Consider the following 18,758-nt stretch of genomic DNA (forward strand, 5'->3'; position numbering starts at 1 on the left):
TCAATTTTAAGAAACTGAGAATTTCGAAATAAAATATTCAAAAAAACATATTTTTTTTGAGAATTCAAAAACTACTCAGGAGTTTTGAAAAATGTTTGCATATAAAAAAATGTTTAAACTTTGAGAAAATGTTCATAAAATAAAAAAGTCAACGATTTTAAACAAAAGTACGTGTAAAAATCTTAAAAACAGTGCGTGCCTTTGTTTTTAGTCTCATTTTTTATTTTCATTTTTCTGTTCCATTTTTTTGTTTAAATAATTTAGAACTTTGAAAAACTTTTCAATTTATAAAACTGGGAATTTTGAAATAAAAGTTTGAAGAAAATATAAAATGTTTGTGAATTCAAAAAATGCTCAGGATTTTTGTAAAAATATTCGCATATTTAGAAAAATGTTCATAATTTTGAGAACAATGTTGGTGAAAACAATAAAAGTCCATGATTTTGAAAAAAGTTTGTGTTATTTTTTGAATGCAATTGAAAAAAATGTTCATGCATTTCAGGTAATGTCCTAAAATTTTGGAGACATAATATGATTAGTATCATTAAAGATTATAATTGTTTTTCTCCCGTTGCAATGCACGGGTCCTTTTTGCTAGTAGAAAAAAAGAGAGTTAATGAAGAACGGGGCGTCAAGACGCGCGTCACACTCTGGTCCCTTCTCCGCGCCCCAAAGCATTAACACACGTGGCTGCCATGTGCCTCACCGAAACACCATCGACGGACACCAGTTCTGTCACGTTTAACGACATCACGGCAAGCTCAGTCAGATGGTCCAGATGAGAACGCACCATGAGCCGGCCACGGTAGACCGCCTACAAAATACGAAGAGACGAACAGCGGCGCGTCACACTCAAGTGTAGCGTTGTCCAACGCCTCACAACTCACAAGTCCGGCCCGCTCACACGAGCCGCACACGCACGCATCTCCTCCGGTGCGGTCATCCCGTCCTCCCGGCCGCCCCACGCATATTAAGCGCACCACGCACCCGCTCCATCCGCCACACACGAACCGTGCCCGACCGAACGCGCGGCTCACACAGTATCTAGACCACCACACATCGCCAACTCGTCGGCGCGTCCGAGGAAGGAAGGAAGGGAGCAATGGCGGCGGCGGCGGCGGAGGTGGGCAACAGGAGGGTGATCCTGAAGCGCCACGTGACGGGGTTCCCCACCGAGGACGACATGGAGGTCGTCCCCGCGACGGCGCGCCTGGCCGTGCCCCCCGGGTCGGCCGCCGTGGTGGTCAAGAACCTCTACCTCTCCTGCGACCCCTACATGCGCAGCCGGATGTCCCGCCACGACGAGCCCAGCTACGTCCCGGACTTCGTCCAGGGGGAGGTAAGTACCACCGAATTCCTTTTAACCTAGCATCAGACCTGGCCCCGCATCGGAATTCAGTCTCCTTGGCAGTACAGATCTACAGTTGGTTCTCGGATTCAGTATTTCAGTGTTAGTATATCAGGGAAATTCTTCCAGATAACTGTACTCCAGTCTACTGGCGGCTGTTTCTTCAGCTCACACAGTCATACTATATGATTCATGCATGGCTCGATTGTTGGATCTGCAGCATGTGGTTCGCATGAGCAGAGCTTAAAATAATCACTCTGTTATCAGTATACCTTTCTGTTTTTCCTAAAAAAAAGTATACCTTTCTGTTCCACGGAACAGGGGATTTTTTTTAAAGCTCTGCAACACGATCGACAGTTCTGCACATGGATTCAGCCTTTCTTTTCTCTGAATTTTTTCACCCACCAGAAAGCTTGACAATTTTGTTGCGGATCCTTGAATCGATCCGGCACCAGGTGTTAACCACTCTGGGCGTAAGCAAGGTGGTAGAATCCGGGCATCAGGATTACAAGGCCGGTGATCTGGTGTGGGGAATGACAGGATGTGAAGAGTACACTTTGATCACGAACCTGCAGACACATTTCAAGATCAACCATCCCGAGTTGCCGCTGTCGTACTACACAGGAGTTATGGGTGAGTTTACTTTTATTCATCACAGGTTAACCGGGTCTGGTTATCATTATAGTAATTTATCTGTTTTTCTGAAACTGGAAAGTTATGGTTTAATTTCTTCGTAGACCTTAGTCTGCTATAGAATCTACCAAATGTAACCTTGGCAGATATACTGTCTAGTATTTTCTCTGACTGCTGGAAACTTCATAATTCAGGCATGCCTGGCCTTACTGCCTATGTTGGATTTTTTGATGTGGCCAAGCCAAAGAAGGGCGACTATGTCTTTGTGTCCGCAGCCTCAGGTGCCGTCGGACAGCTTGTCGGGCAGCTTGCCAAGATCTCTGGCTGCTATGTGGTTGGTAGTGCCGGTTCCGATGAGAAGGTTTGTGCGTGCTCATTTGGGAACATCCCTTGTTCATACTGATCTAGTTTTATCACTACTGTTGGTAAACCTTTCTATTTTGATGGGATAAATTTGCCTTCTCCTCAGGTCAACCTCCTGAAAACAAAGTTTGGGTTTGACGATGCCTTCAACTACAAGAAGGAGCAAGACCTGAACGCCACACTGAAGAGGTTAATTGCAGGCCCCTTCCCTATCATACTCTTGCGTGCTTCCAACTTCATATGAACAGGGCCAGTTAATCAAGAGTTCTCCGTGCCATGATACTTGCTTTCAGGTGCTTCCCGGAGGGCATCGACATCTACTTCGAGAACGTGGGTGGCGCGATGCTGGACGCGGTGCTTCTCAACATGAGGCTGCACGGGCGGGTGTCTGTATGCGGGATGATCTCGCAGTACAACCTGGAGCAGCTCGATGGCGTGCGCAACCTCTTCCACATCGTCGCCAAGCGCATCCGTATGGAGGGGTTCATCGTGATGGACCACTACGGTACCTACAGAAAGTTCGAAGAGGAGATGGCCGGCTACCTCAAGGAAGGGAAGATCACTTACGTGGAGGACGTCGCCGAGGGGATCGAGAGCTTCCCGTCGGCCCTCATTGGGCTCTTCTACGGGCGCAACGTCGGAAAGCAGCTGGTGGCCGTCGCACGGGAGTGACGTCGCATGCCAGGAGCCCTCCTGGATCGAGAAGTGCTGATGTGCCTTCAGAGATCAGAATTCAGATATATATAGAGGCGTACTTAGTCCGGTTTGCTGGATGCAGCATCCTTTGAGCCAGCGTTTGGAGAAACTTGGAGAAAACTGAATCCTGCTTAGGTGATCCAGGAAGCTGGAATGAACTAATAATGTTTACTAGTATTACAAAAGGGGAGTTGATGGTACTCATCGTGCACTCTGGCCGCAGCTCAGCAAAGGGCCAGTTAGGTGATGCACTATAACACACAAATTTTGAATTACAAAAAGAGCACAAGTGCTTCATCTGCACCATCCAATCTTTACAGAGAAATCAATGACCATGACTTCAGGCCCTCTTTGATTCAAAGGAATTTTAAAACGCAAAACAGGAAAAATACAGAATTGGGAATGACCTGCCCACTTTTTCTTTTTTTTTTAAACAAGACATGCCCACTTGATTTCTATAGGATTAGCAAACTGCAGGAATTTGTAGGGAGTGTTCTATGCTATAAAAAACAAAAGAACTATAAAAGAGGTTAGGCCCTGTTTGGACCGACCTAGATTATATAATCTGGTTTTTATAATCTGTTGTATTTTCAAACAGGACAGTTTATATTGTAGATTTTATAAACTAGATGGCCAGATTATTATAATCTCATAATCTCCTCTACCCAGCTAAAATGAGATTATGGATTACAAATGACGTGTTATCCTTGTAAACTTCAAGAGAATTACGCAGTGCCACCGCCACTTTTCTATTTTTCCTTGTAAACTGAGGACAAACATGTCATTGTACAATTTAAAAGCTGGTTTACAGTTTATATAATCTGGCCTCCAAACATGCCCACAAGGATTATTTTTATAAACCAGATTATATAATCTATGTTCATAATCCAGATTATTATAATCTATTATGGTTCCAAACAAGGCCTTAGTGTAGATGCTAGATTTCCTATTAAATACTCCCTCCGTTCCTAAATATAAGTCTTTTAAGAGATTTCAGTAGGCGTCTACATACGAAGCAAAATGAGTGAATATACACACTAAAGTATGTCTATATACATCTGTATGTAGCCCACTAGTGGAATCTTTAGAAAGACTTATATTTAGGAACGGAGGAAGTATAATACAAACAATTTCTTAGGAAAGAATCCTACACTATCCAATCTTATGAATCAAATGATCAATATAAGAAAAATTCCTAGGGATTCTAATCCTTTAGAAGCCCTGTGAATTTCCTTTGAATCAAAGGAGTCCTTAACTTGAAATTACACATAGAACATCTGATAATTTATGATAAGAAGCCATCTAGAGCTCAAACGACATTGCACTGGCTTCAGGGCTCCACAACAGTAACCTTTACTTTAAGAGTAACATTTCACCCCTGCTCCCAGGTGCTTGCAAGTGATAGCTTAAAGTGCAATGCAATATACAATATAGACAGCGCATTGGATATGTAGATTTGCTACATAGACAAAAACTTACGTATTCTGAGTACTTGTGTAGTTGGAAAACTTGTACAAGTGAAACTTATATGCATACTTATGAGTATTTTAACAGTGTAGCAGAGTATGACACTTGGTCGAAATTGATTCCTTTCCTGGTTCTGCTATTCTAAATATGTGTATACTTATGAACGGTGTAGCAGAGTATGGCACATGGTCGACCAGCGGCAAGTTACGCACGCAGAGGATCCCAGTGATCCATCAGTTGCGAACTTTATCATTTACATTAGCAAGATATCTTTTAGCTTGGTTCTTAAAAAAGGAGAGATAAGATCTACGATTTGTTACTTGTATTGGATTGTTGGACATTTATACACACAGATCTTGGCCTGTGCAAGAAATGGCAGAGGCCGACGATAAGTAGCCCACTAGAGTAACATAACACAGCACTACAGCAGGACATTAGATTGTGAGTCGTTGCTAAAAGAGGCAGTTCAAAGAAATCCAACTATCATCACGCAGTTTTCTGCAGGCGGAGGGGGTGGACGCGCTACCGCGCACCGTAGTGTTGACTTCACCGACGATGGCGATGGCGATGGCGACGGCGACCCCACTGCATGGGTATGAGCCGGTGGAGCGCCGGCAGCTCCATGAATCTGCTTTCCTCTTCCCTCTCTGTGCCCTGCTTCTCTCGCCGGCTTTCAGGTTTCACCACGAAAAAGAAAAACTAAAGGAAGAAGATGCGTACGTCCCGTCGTCTCCAGAATCCGAGACTATTATATATGCGTTTCCTCGGCTCCCGTTTCCAACGACCAGGGCTTTCTTATTATATAAGGTCAAAGAAGAAAAAGAAATAAACTAGGGTTTTGCCTGCCGCCACCGCTGCCATATCCACCTCTCCCTCCTTCGGAGCATCTACGGTCGCCGTCGCCGCCACCGCCAGCCTTCCGATGGAGGAGCCGCCGGTTTGGACGTCCGCCCGTGCCCGGGAGGTTTTCATCAACCACTTCGAGTCCAACTCTGTGATACCCGTCGACGACCCCGCGATCTTGTTCGCCAATGCCGGGATGAACCGGTTCCAGCCGTTATTCCTCGGCACCGACGCCCAGACGAACCAGTTCAAGCGGATCGAGGATTCGCAGCTTGACCGCCTGCGCCGCGCATGCAACACCCAGGAGCGCATCTGCGCCGAAGCACAGGGACCTCGACGACGTGGGGAAGGAGGAGGCCGCCATAGGCATCGGGCATGCATGGGAGCACCTGTCGGATTCTTGCCTTCGCTCCCCCTTTTCATGTTAGTTTGTGCCGCACTACTGTACTTGTACATCAGATTATGGATCGGTAAGGTTTGAGTGAAAAGTTTAGCTAGGTTCACTTTGGTTGTTTCAAATTCAATGGTGAGCGTGAAAGCTTGTGTTTTGCGTATGATGTAATTAGACATTAAGCACGATGATGACGAGGGTCTGTGACTTGTGTGGTAATCTTGTAGTAATATTTAGTTTGTCTTTTTTGTACTCCGTCGATCAGGTTTCAGTTTATCGAATCTTGTAGACATTAAACACGATGATGACAGGAGTACATGTTATTAAGATGATATGCGATGATATATACAAAGTTGCAGTGACATTTTCATGTCAATCAGGTTTCAGTTTATCGAATCGCCGTCGGATTTATGTCTATCGGCCAGTCCTCTTTTGTTCAGTATCACTGCGTTCATCGGTCTACAATCGCATACGCCCCTTCTGTCTTTGATTGTTTACTGCGCAGTTCCTATTAAGGACAGTAAAACTGAACCTAAACCGTGTCCTCTCAGCGATTGCATTTGTGACCGTTCGATTCGATGATTTGGGCGTCCGTGGTCGTCTGATCTCCTGTCTACAACCGTTTATTCCGCATGTAGCCCAGCTGTCCTGATGCGCTGCTTCTCTGAGGCCGAAACGAAGAAACCTGATAAACCGGACCTGTTCGGCCCATAAGCAGAGGATGCAGCGCTCATGCGCTCGTTAATTATTTTCCTTAAAGGAGACAGAGCGACAAGCAGAGGATTAGAGGAGAGGGATCGAACCAAGGCCATGCGAGGCGCGTGTTTCAATCCACCGGAGTTGGTGGCGCCCGCGGGGACCGGCCGAAGGCACCCACCACCAGTCATATCCTCGTCGGCTTCTCCCTTCCCTCAGGCCCTCCATGTCCTCATCCGCCCATCCAGTCCGGCGTCTCCAGGAGGGGCACCACAACCGCGGGCACCGGCGGCCCCATCAGGTTCGAGCCCAAGTCGCCGCCGTTGGCCGCGGCGGTCAGGCCACGCCTCTCCTTCCACCGGTCCCGAGATCCGCCGACATCAACCCCGTCGTCCAGCACCGGGGGCCTAAGATCGGCACGTCTCCTCCCGATGTGCGTTTCACTTGGAATTATTTATTTTAGCTGGCCGTAGGATGAAAGTGAAGTGCGTTTGCCGAAATACAACTCTACTTTGTTTGTGTTGTGATAGTGTTAAGCGATTTTTGAATTCAGTAAAATATCATTTTTTTACAACAAGAGATAGGTAAATAGGCCGATATATACTCGTAGGAAGTACAGTTCTCGGAATACTACTGGTAATGAATGTTGAGGCAGTACATTTCTTGAAATACTATTGCTAACGAATGTTTAATCTCTTCTTCACAAACTTTCTACATATATCTTATTTCTTTTTTTCAGAATCTTCACAATCATGTTTGGTCTAATGTATACTTGCAGGCTTTCAATATTAGGCTGATGCTTCAACTAAGCATGTCTCATTTATAATCCATAGTGGTAGTGGATATGGTCTAGCACTACTTTCCTACTAATAGGTATTTTCATATGGCTGAAAGAATCAACTGCTAGAGATTTCAGAAACTGTAAACTACGTAATTTTTTGTTACGTCTTTTTCTATCATTTTTGGACCTGAAGTCCCTGTTGCATGTATGTATATTAATTTTTAGTGCACAAAATTCAAGGGTTTTAATATTTTTTCTTGGCACTTGCTAGCGACCCAAACCAGCGCCATGGCAACGAGCATGTCCCCCTGCCCTGACCTTCAACTTGAGTGGCAGATCCCACCATGGCTTGGCAGCGCCACTAGTGGAACGAGCGACCCTAGGCAAGCAATCATCCAGATGGCCGTCACACTTCCGCCCAGCAGGTACTACTCCCTTTGTCTCATCTTCTCATCAGCTAATTCAACACATGTAGTTCGTTGGCCTCTTGATTTCTTGGATCCAAGAACCATGCCTTTCGTCCCAAATCAAGAATAATATTCTTTTGGATCTGGATCAAGATGGGTTATACTGATCCCCATCCCTCCAGTGAATATTTCTGCAAGAGAATTTTAATTAGGAAGATTCGTTCTAGGTAGAGGAGTAGAGGCATTGTTTCCACGTGGCGGTAGTAAGGTGTTGCTGATTAGAGCACCATTAGCAGTTCTTGAGCACCATGGCAAGGCAATGGTAATCCGTGTGCCATCATCTTCAAAAGAATCATCTGATACAGTATCCCAAAAGTAGCATTATGTAAAGATCTGATCTGATACATATGAATATAACATGATACCATGGAAGATAAATTAGACATGAAAATCGTATGAGCAAAGATAACACAGTAATCAAATTCTGCATTAGATTACTTAGTTGAGAGCAATAGTGGTTGAAAGACGGAACGTGAAGAAAAGTAAATTAAGCCAGATACATAAAAATTAGGCACTCCGTGTAACTCCAATCCCAAATAGGCAGTCAGAGATCTTTGCATTCAACTGTTGGAGATGATGAGCTTGAGAAGTGAGATAGTTCGTTTGAAGTAACGGTGCGTCTGAGCGGTCTGGCTGTTGACCGCTGCTTCCATATGTGGGGTTGGCTCATCCTGCACCTCTTTCGGCGGTAGCGGCTAGGCGTCAACTCAAGATCCTTCTCAAATTTGAGCTCCATTTTTTAAGGTTGCCTATTTTTTGCATGCTGATGATGACCATTTTGAAGTGCATAATTGATCTTGATATGGTTTATAGCTTCCTGCTACTACTATTACCATCGTCCATTCAAGTTCATCCATGACAAAACCTATTGACTAGAAACATAGTGGTGTTGAAGAGAAGGTTTGATTGTATTATTTAATTGCTAATCAATTTCATTGTCTACTTTCTTCAGTTGGATTTTCAACCTAAAAGTAAACTGGTGGTCTATACGAAATAATACATCAGTTTTTTTCTGAGTGATGCCTCATTTTTAATTTTTTTTCAGTAGATTAGAGTAATAAGTTGATGGTCATTCTCTACTTTGTATTTGTATATTTTTATGATATTAATGCAAGAAAGAATGACATATGTGCAATATGTATGGGTCAACTTCATAATAAGTGAAAAAATGGTTTCGAACTAGGAAATCTGAAACTATAGGGTCATATAGACGTATAAGCTCTACTGTAGATTGTCTTGTTTTATAATGTATTTTGTTTAATGAATATATATTCTAAAATTTCTCATGTACTCCTTCTGCAGAGAGGGATAAATGAGCTGATTGCAGTGCACTAAAATATATCTTGGCTGCCAAAGCTCCATGATCGCTTACACGTGTATATTATACATGTAGTCTGGGTCATATGGGATCAATTACAACAAGACACTTGAATATTGTTTATAAAGGTGGCATATTTTGTCAATTTATATACTTCAATCTTAATGTGTTGATTTATTCATGCTATTTTGATGAGGATGACACCAACGCCAGTTCATGGCTATGCCAGGCATCAATGCTTGATGATTGGTCATACAGTGATGTGTTACTCGTTGGGACCTTAATTTGCAGCAGAAGTAGATGCAATAAGCTCGGAATACTAGATTGTTTTTACTCATATGACAAGAAGGCAATGGGAATTTTTTTGAGGGTGTTGATCATACTTACCTTTTCTTGAGCTCTAGCTATTCATGCTACTTCATATAATATCCACTGCAGCAATAGATGTTGCCATCATTATGCTATTAGACATAATCTGGACTACTCTCCTTTTAAAGGTACAATATTTTTTAGTTCTTGCACCTTTCTGTAATGTTGTGACAGAAATAAATTGTAAAGTTAAAACAACGTTTACCTAAGCACATCACATGTTTCTCTTTTATATATAATTTAAAACGTATAAATTCTCCATTTTGATGAAGTTTATGCAAATATAACATTTATGTATTTTAGCTTGATTTATGCAATTTTCCTTTCATTATATGAGCTTATGAGTAAAATTAATGACCAAATTCCACATATTTAAAAATACCTATCATTTTATTGTCAAAATAGATGGGCGCGGCAACGCGTGCCATCAATGATCTAGTTTGATTCTAAAAGCATGCAACTTTGTAGCCTATGTGCATGACGTTGTGGCACCCACCATCACCATGTATATATGTTTCATAACTTTGGACCCAAGCTGCATTTTCTGGTAAGGCATAAAGACAAATGGGAAAATCTATCTGGTGTAGTGCGCACGCATGTCTTCGTGTGCGGCGCTATGATCCGAGCGTCTGATTCTCTTTAGACGTGTCTGCCCGGTGCAGGTTTACTTTTTTCTGGCACATTGTGAAATGAGCGTAAAAAACGCCAGGACCATATAAGGCGCTACAGGACTCTGCCACATGGAATAGCTAGTACATGACCTGCTAAAATATTTGCCACTACAGTGATTTGCTACGTGCTCTGCTACACTATGTGAAATTACCATTTCATCCTGCGTGCTATGAATAACGTAATATTTTTTACAACGATCACACATCCCTTATGCCGGTAATTAATTGCTTCTAAATGATGTTTGTTAGTACTAAACTTTGCTTCTATCACTTAACATCTGAACATTACAGAGTAATGCCACCAAAGTTTTTTAATAAGTTGCCAGTGCTGATTCTGAATGTACTCATCATGTTTGATTAATGAAAAGTTTCTTTCCCGCAAAAAAAGTTGTCAGTAATGTTAGGCCTTGCAAAAAAACTGGAAATAAACTATGTAGGTAATTTTAAAAAAACCGACAATCGCATCGAATCAAAGTAGCAACTATGTGTAGTAACTGTTTTAGAAATAACATGACAAGTGCTTCTGAAAAACCTGACAATTCTATGAAAAACAATCAAGTGGGTGATGTTAAAAAAATCGGGCAACTGCATTGGAGCAAACCAACAACCATGTAAGTGCAATCTGGCAACCGTATAAAAACAACCTGTTAAGTGCTTTTGACAACCATGTATGAACAATCTGGCAACGGTATAAAACCAACCTGGTAAGTGCTTTCAAAAAACCTGATAACCATGTAGGAACAAACCGACAACCGTATAAAAACAACATGATAAGTGCTTTCGGAAAACTAGACAACCATGTAAGAACAATTTGGCAACTGTATAAAAACAACCTGGTAAGTGCTTTGGAAAACTCGACAACTGAATAAAAACAATCAATATGGAAAATGCGACAACTCCATCAGACCAAACTAGCAATTATACGAAAACAATCTAAAAACTATTCTGTCCGTTCCACAATATAAGACGTTTTTACAAGCTCCCTCAGTCCCATAATATAAGATGTTTTTCAAGCTGTTTTTGCTTAAAAAAATGTCTTATATTGTGGGACGAAGGGAGTATATAAGCAGTGGTGGAGCTAGACGGAATGTTCAGGGGGGCGAAAAAGAAAATGCGATTGTTTTTTTGTGGGGGGCGAAAAAGAAATACGAATGTTTGTGGGTGTGTGGGTGTGTGGGGGCGGGGAATACTTAAAAAGTTCTCATCTAAGTCCTTCCAATATTATTTTCTTCAAAAATTGGTCCAAAGCTGGATGCCACGCCCCCCCCCCCTGTTGGAATTATGCCCTAGAGGCAATAATAAATATGGTTATTATTATAATTCCTGTATCAAGATAATAGTTTATTATCCATGCTATAATTGTATTGAATGAAGACTCATTTACATGTGTGGATACATAGACAAAACACCGTCCCTAGCATGCCTCTAGTTGGCTGGCCAGTTGATCAATGATAGTCAGTGTCTTCTGATTATGAACAAGGTGTTGTTGCTTGATAACTGGATCACATCATTGAGAGAATCACGTGATGGACTAGACCCAAACTAATAGACGTAGCATGTTGATCGTGTCATTTTGTTGCTACTGTTTTCTGCGTGTCAAGTATTTATTCCTATGACCATGAGATCATATAACTCACTGACACCGTAGGAATGCTTTGTGTGTATCAAACGTCGCAACGTAACTGGGTGACTATAAAGATGCTCTACAGGTATCTCCGAAGGTGTTAGTTGAGTTAGTATGGATCAAGACTGGGATTTGTCACTCTGTGTGACGGAGAGGTATCTCGGGGCCCACTCGGTAATACAACATCACACACAAGCCTTGCAAGCAATGTAACTTAGTGTAAGTTGCGGGATCTTGTATTACGGAACGAGTAAAGAGACTTGCCGGTAAACGAGATTGAAATAGGTATGCGGATACTGACGATCGAATCTCGGGCAAGTAACATACCGAAGGACAAAGGGAATGACATACGGGATTATACGAATCCTTGGCACTGAGGTTCAAACGATAAGATCTTCGTAGAATATGTAGGATCCAATATGGGCATCCAGGTCCCGCTATTGGATATTGACCGAGGATTCTCTCGGGTCATGTCTACATAGTTCTCGAACCCGCAGGGTCTGCACACTTAAGGTTCGATGTTGTTTTATGCGTATTTGAGTTATATGGTTGGTTACCGAATGTTGTTCGGAGTCCCGGATGAGATCACGGACGTCACGAGGGTTTCCGGAATGGTCCGGAAACGAAGATTGATATATAGGATGACCTCATTTGATTACCGGAAGGTTTTCGGAGTTACCGGGAATGTACCGGGAATGACGAATGGGTTCCGGGAGTTCACCGGGGGGGGGGGGGGGGGCAACCCACCCCGGGGAAGCCCATAGACCTTGGGGAGACACACCAGCCCTTAGTGGGCTGGTGGGACAGCCCACAAGTGCCCTATGCGCCAAGGAGAAGAAAATCAAGAGAGAAAGAAAAAAAAAGGGAGGAGGTGGGAAGGAAGGGGGACTCCCTCCCACCAAACCTAGTCCAACTCGGTTTGGGGGGGGGGAGAGTCCTCCCCCTTGGCTCGGCCGACCCCCTTGAGGGTCCTTGGAACCCAAGGCAAGGCCCCCTCCCTCCCACCTATATATACGGAGGTTTTAGGGCTGATTTGAGACTACTTTTCCACGGCAGCCCGACCACATACCTCCACGGTTTTTCCTCTAGATCGCGTTTCTGCGGAGCTCGGGCGGAGCCCTGCTGAGACAAGGTCATCACCAACCTCCGGAGCGCCGTCACGCTGCCGGAGAACTTTTCTACCTCTCCGTCTCTCTTGCTGGATCAAGAAGGCCGAGATCATCGTCGAGCTGAACGTGTGCTGAACGCGGAGGTGCCGTCCGTTCGGTACTAGATCATGGGACTGATCGCGGGATTGTTCGCGGGGCGGATCGAGGGACGCGAGGACATTCCACTACATCAACCGCGTTCTCTAACGCTTCTGCTGTACGGTCTACAAGGGTACGTAGATCACTCATCCCCTCTCGTAGATGGACATCACCATGATAGGTCTTCGTGCGCGTAGGAAATTTTTTGTTTCCCATGCGACGTTCCCCAACACCCCACCCCCCCTACACATAGCTCGGCCGTTGTATATAAGAACAACTTGATAGTTTTTTTCCTAGAAAAGTTGGTATATATAAGAACAAACAGGTAATCATATAAGATAAATCTGGTAACTGTGTATAAGAACAAACCGACAAGCATGTAAGAACAAACTGGCAACAATTTAGCAGAAAATAGTGGAACTATTTTTTTAAGAAAAATCTGCCCTTAGTTTTGGGAAATATGGTTAATGTGTTCTTAGTTCTCACTCATGTCAATATAAATAAACACTAAGCACCACGAGATGTTAACTGCAGTAGAAAAAGTCGACAACATCGAGCATTCTTTGAACAATAAGAAACTGCCCTAGTAGTCTATTACTAGTGGATCGAGTTGACTAGTAGTTCTAGTTCATATATCTATGAAGCTGCGTGACTTCATTTTGTAATGGGATGCATGCATCTAACATGACGTTGCATACTGTTGTTTCTTTCCACGTTTCCACGATCAGCTTGTACTCGTTTGCGCGTTTAATGGCCGCGGCATGGAAGGACTACCGTGGGGCGCCGCTACATAGTGCGGTCCAAGATAAAATAGGACATGTACAAAGACGGGGTTCTTTTCTTTCTCTATGTTACGAGGATACATGTACAAATGTCTTTTGCATATGCACAAAGACATATAGGCCATGCAGGGCTACGCTACAAGCACCAACCTTCCATCGTGGACAATTGATACATGAATAAAATATATATCCTCACAAGACTATGAACTTGAAGACATATCGTTTCCACACAGTCAAAAAGACTTGAAAACAATAGAACAACTCCAACGCTGATACTCAAACCGTGTGCAACCGTTCGGACCATGCGTTCTGAACATGTTGTGTCATCCAATGCAGTCCTGCATCGGTTCGTAAGGCGGTCCACACACACTTTCTCACACAAATTGTTGACAAACACGCAGTGGGATGAAGGGTGGGAGGGGCGGCTTTGCAGGCGTCTGGACCGCTGGCACGCCCGCTTCTGACTACCCTGGCCCACCGAATAACCCCACCCACCTCTCTCACGTGCGTTCCCACCTGGCGTTAGCTGCCCGCATTGATACCGTTGTAGAGCGCTCGCTTCATATTGACGATGTGACCTCTCATTAGCACTGCCAATGAAGTGGTGCGCCGCCGCCCACGACGCGTTCCCGGTGTTCGCGCTTGTTCAATGTCAAAGATGCGTTACTGAACGGGACGGGAAGGATATCTACCACACTCGTTCAATGCCCCATTTGTCTGTATGCCGCCAACAAGTAGGCTCGCCGTCTGAGAAATCCGCTCCGACATCGCGCATTGACGCACCCGGATGCGTGGCCTCATCGTTATCCGATATTTAAAGGCGTCCACACCCGGCTAACTCCATCCATAACACAAGACGCTACACATCCCCCTCTCTTGCACCACATCCGGCATGACTGCGTGCGACAACACTCTATGGAAGAGCCTTTCAACGAAGATGAAGCATGAGGTGGCCGCCCTTACGGCCGCCTGGCAGAGTTGTCGTGCTAGGCGGGTCGAGGCCGGCATGCCGGCTAGCTCGCCGGACGTCTTCGACGACAAGGACGGCCCCACAATGGCGTCGGAGCTCGCGCCTGTGCATGTCAGCTTTACCATGGAGCAGGCACAAGCACACTTCAACAACCTACGTCGGGGCCTATGTCTGTGTTCCAACACGCGTAGGAGGAACAATAGTACAACTTGTCCCTTCTCGAGAAACACCGGCTGATGGAGGGCCAAATTGATGACGAGCACGCGAGCGAGGAGGCCGTGGAGGCCATGGCCATGGAGAACCCCAACTTCATTGCGGAGCAACATGTGATATACGCGTCTGTCCGCGCTCAAGCCGCCACTGGCGAGGAACAGGCCACCCTTGAGGCGCAAATGCAGGCGATCGCGAACAACGCCAGCTACTCGTCCTATGTGTCGCTGACGAACTTCCGGGAGGCCCGGTGGGATGAAGACAGCACCGTCGACTTCATTTGCATCGAGATCTCACGTCCGCCGACAAAGGACAAGGCGCGGAGTCCTCCGGGGATTAGTAGGGCATGGGGCGGCATGGTCTTGTGTCCCACGTCGGCCGGTCCGTCACCCATGTTCTACTCTTCCTTATCGAAGAGCACACCTTCACTTCATCAGTTTTATAACCGGTCTCATGGAGACGACAGATGGGAGACGCGGTCCCAGGAAGGTTAAAACAAGGACTTGCATGCCTGACGCCACCGTAGTGTAGGTTTTGGGTTTGTTTTTTTGGTCATAAATGTAATGAAAATCCGCTATGTTTGCATGAATCTCGTCTGGTTTATATGAAAAGCCGTCGTGTTTGCATGAAATTTGCCCGGTTTATTGAAAAAGTGCTCAAAATGTATGCGGACAGAGTTGGATGGTCAGCTCTTGCATCAGTGTTCACGGACTGGTACCCTCCCGTCCACAATCGAATGCGGAAAAAAATTTGTGGGTCGGTGTTCGAGATGCCCTCAGTGTCACCAACATAAAGTGCATAATAAGAGAACAACAAGACTTAAGAATACCCACTGTGACAAAAAAAACACAAAAAATATGCAGTAAAAAATAAAAAATGTGGCAAGCGCTATGAGAAGGGATTCAAGGAAAGCAATCGTAGAACAGTCACAACCATACCATGTTTACAACAGACGATATCAAAGTAAACAGAGTAATCACGCTCATACCAGTTGTTCTCCCAAAACTGCACTTGTGTTTCACTTCATATTTGAAAACACCCAGTTTCGAGAAAGCAATCCTTGACCCTCATCAAGCCCTTCAAAAAGTGGGAGTCTATTGGTTTCACCTTCACCTAAAGCGTTTAACGTAGAAATTAATATATACCAGGACACTGTATGACTAAAGCTCAACAACATGGCACTGGCTGCAAGGCTCCACAATGGTGAACTTCACTTTAGGCGGAACATTTCCCTTGATGTATTTCTTGATAGCCAAGAGCCCTCGACGACCTTCCAAGATGACATCCCTGCTCACAGGGAAGCATTTGCCAGATCTGTTGACAGAACACCTAAGGTAATCATATCCTTGGGTGGCGTCCAATGTAAGAAACTCAAGTGACTTTGAACTGTCAAGAATATGACATGTTAGCTCAACCAAAGTCTTGGCAGAGGAGAAACCAACAATAGTCACATTCTTGAGCTTGTCATAGCGGTGTTCCGGCATCTGCCTCCGACCTGAAGGATCTCCCAAAATGGATGGATGATGCATGCTTCCCAGGAACGCCTGAAGATGACGCGCAAAGATATATGAATTGAAGGCTCCACCATTAAGGGATCAATTTTATGGGCGGAATCTGAAAATGAAGATATCTTTGCAGGTCGAACCAACTTACATTCAAGAAGAATGTCTCCAACGAAGGAGAAGCATCAAAAAATGATATCAGGGAACAATAATCATAGTCTGGGGCCGCAGCCGCAGCCGCAGCCGCAGCAAGTTTAACAGTCAAGTGCTTGAGGAATGGAAATTTGCTACCGACCATCGGCGTACTGACCGCCTGCATAAAGAACTCAGATTTAAAATGCAAGTGCATGGCTACTGTAATATCATGATACTCATTTTTTTCAGTAGTCTGTAGTCACCAGAAAATTCGTAGTATACCTCACAATATGAATATACAGAAAGAGTTTCAAGGTTTGGCAAGCTGGACGGAAGATTGGCACGGGCATCACAGACAGCACCACGAGAGTGCATGTCTACGGTCTTCAAATGTAATGCTTCTCCAAACGAGAGTTGTACTAGCTGCTTACCACAAAAAAAAAATTTGGATAAAGTTTGTGCATCGATCTCTATCGCCTGCAGCCTCTTACATCCCAACACTTCGAGGGTGATGAGCTGCTGCACCAGCGGAGGTATCTTCAGTCTAACTATCTTACTACACCACATGAGTGTCAACTGCTGCAAAGAAAATGAATTGTCTAGGAGGCAGGCCAACTCAGTTTCTGAAATATGGACATCAAACAGAGTAAGTTGAGTCAAACTTCTCAAGCCAAGTCTGACTGTTGGACGGAACGCACACCAGGAAAGGTCCAGGTACCGAATTGAGTTTCCACTTCCTTCAGATAAAAGTGACCATGGGAACTTGAACCTTTTTTGGCACATAGACGAAGACACACTGAGTTCTTCAATCCCAGTTGTGATGGCAATCTGAAGCCAACGATCAAGATAATAGGCCCTGGTCTTGTAATCATCGAACTCAATTCTGACTCTCTTCACACCAATGCCTGGGTGTTCTATTGAGATGTTGGCAACTTTGTAGGTGAGATCCCTTGCTTTTCCATCCTTTTCACACACACTTTCATCCATGCCTAGTGTTTTTTCACTGAAGGTGAGGCTGGTATGGCGTCTCCAGGAATGCATAAAGGTACGAGAAACGCAGGCAGCTCGGGCAGCATCTAGCATTGGCATTAGTGAATGTATATGCCACCAGATGTCCTGCATTCCACACACGCGGAGACAGAAACAGAACATAACCAAATGATTATTTCAGTTGGGCAAAGAAATACAATACGACCATTTAATGTAGTACATTGTACCCTAGTTGGTTGCACAATGTGCAATGAAATACAAAGGTAGATATGGCATTAGAATTTAACTGTCGAATTATGATGTATCAACCATATAGAAGTTAATCTGCTTAAAGTCCTATTAGTGTTTTATATAATACAAAGAAAGATATTGGACATGTTCACTCATATGTGGCTACAATCACGTGTTTTAGGCTTTTAGAATAATCCAAAGGACAGTAAAGGAATCTCATATGTAGATTTTCACCTTTTTCTACGAAAGAAGAATTAATATACCCAAAGAGAAAGAATGTTCCAATCATGTTACTTGCCAGTAGATTTATGATTCATCTCTATAAAGTAAACGTCCAAAGAAACAAAAGGCTCGAAAGAAATAATTTACTTGCAGCATAGTTCTTCGGGCATTAGCATGTTACTTATCACATACCTCCGGAAGAATCGGCAGATATTTCATTCTTTTGGCACCTTGAGAATTACCATCTTGCTGGAGGTGGAGGGCTGATGACTTCCTTTTAGGCGCTGAAGCGATCGATCCGCCTGCAAACACACGATGCATAGTCATAGACAGCTTGCGCATTGACAGAAGAAATCAACAAACTCAAGCACACCGAGGCACATGCACACTATGTTTCTCCCATTCAGTTTTGGTCAAAAATACTACTGTGGTAGTGATTTCAGTAACATCCTTTAATTTGTTGCTGCTGAGAACCCAAATTTTATTTGTTCGGAAGTAAGCAGGTATACGAACGAACAAAACGAGGGAACAGTCTTGCTGTCCACCAAACCGAAGCAAGAATTCACGCCCAAACGGATAGAATCTGGCATGCGAGCCGTGGAGCAATATTGAATAAGACTATCCCTTCCTTTGGGCGGGGGCCAGCATGCGAGGGCGCGCACGTACAGAATATCCGCTGAGGGGGGCGAGGGAGCTGAGAGAGAGGCGGCGGCGGCGGCGGCAGCTTGCCACGGGCTCGCGTTTGCCGGCGGCGCCGCTCCCGCTGCATGGAGATGATCCGCTCAAGCGCCGGAAGCCCCAT

General features: G+C 44.4%; 2 protein-coding genes across 2 annotated transcripts; one reads left to right on the top strand and one right to left on the bottom strand.

Moving 5' to 3' along the window:
- Window positions 1-988: 988 nt before the first annotated feature.
- LOC123399950 (2-alkenal reductase (NADP(+)-dependent)-like) lies at window positions 989-3,240 on the top strand. Its single transcript, XM_045094342.1, has 5 exons — window positions 989-1,339; window positions 1,804-1,981; window positions 2,176-2,342; window positions 2,451-2,533; window positions 2,638-3,240. Exons 1-5 carry the CDS (start codon window positions 1,103-1,105, stop codon window positions 3,014-3,016), a joined length of 1,044 nt encoding a protein of 347 aa, XP_044950277.1. The 5' UTR covers window positions 989-1,102; the 3' UTR covers window positions 3,017-3,240.
- A 12,796-nt stretch (window positions 3,241-16,036) lies between these two features.
- Window positions 16,037-18,758, bottom strand: LOC123397004. Its single transcript, XM_045091725.1, has 5 exons — window positions 18,623-18,758; window positions 18,149-18,258; window positions 16,796-17,629; window positions 16,530-16,691; window positions 16,037-16,420 (listed from the first exon to the last, which is right to left on the bottom strand). The coding sequence occupies exons 1-5, from the start codon at window positions 18,756-18,758 to the stop codon at window positions 16,037-16,039; spliced, it is 1,626 nt and encodes a 541-aa protein (XP_044947660.1).

The sequence above is a fragment of the Hordeum vulgare genome, chromosome 5H (assembly GCF_904849725.1).
Source record: "Hordeum vulgare subsp. vulgare chromosome 5H, MorexV3_pseudomolecules_assembly, whole genome shotgun sequence".
Lineage (NCBI taxonomy): Eukaryota > Viridiplantae > Streptophyta > Magnoliopsida > Poales > Poaceae > Hordeum > Hordeum vulgare.

Bases quoted from the DNA above. Each gene is read 5' to 3' on its own strand.
- LOC123399950 (XM_045094342.1), top strand. From the start codon at position 1,103: ATGGCGGCGGCGGCGGCGGAGGTGGGCAACAGGAGGGTGATCCTGAAG. The intron at 1,340-1,803 runs GTAAGTACCACC...ATCCGGCACCAG, and splicing joins CGGACTTCGTCCAGGGGGAG to GTGTTAACCACTCTGGGCGT. The intron at 2,534-2,637 runs GTTAATTGCAGG...ACTTGCTTTCAG, and splicing joins CTGAACGCCACACTGAAGAG to GTGCTTCCCGGAGGGCATCG.
- LOC123397004 (XM_045091725.1), bottom strand. From the start codon at position 18,758: ATGGGGCTTCCGGCGCTTGAGCGGATCATCTCCATGCAGCGGGAGCGG. The intron at 17,630-18,148 runs GTATGTGATAAG...TGTGGAATGCAG, and splicing joins ATCTGCCGATTCTTCCGGAG to GACATCTGGTGGCATATACA. The intron at 16,692-16,795 runs GTATACTACGAA...TTCTTTATGCAG, and splicing joins CTGTATATTCATATTGTGAG to GCGGTCAGTACGCCGATGGT.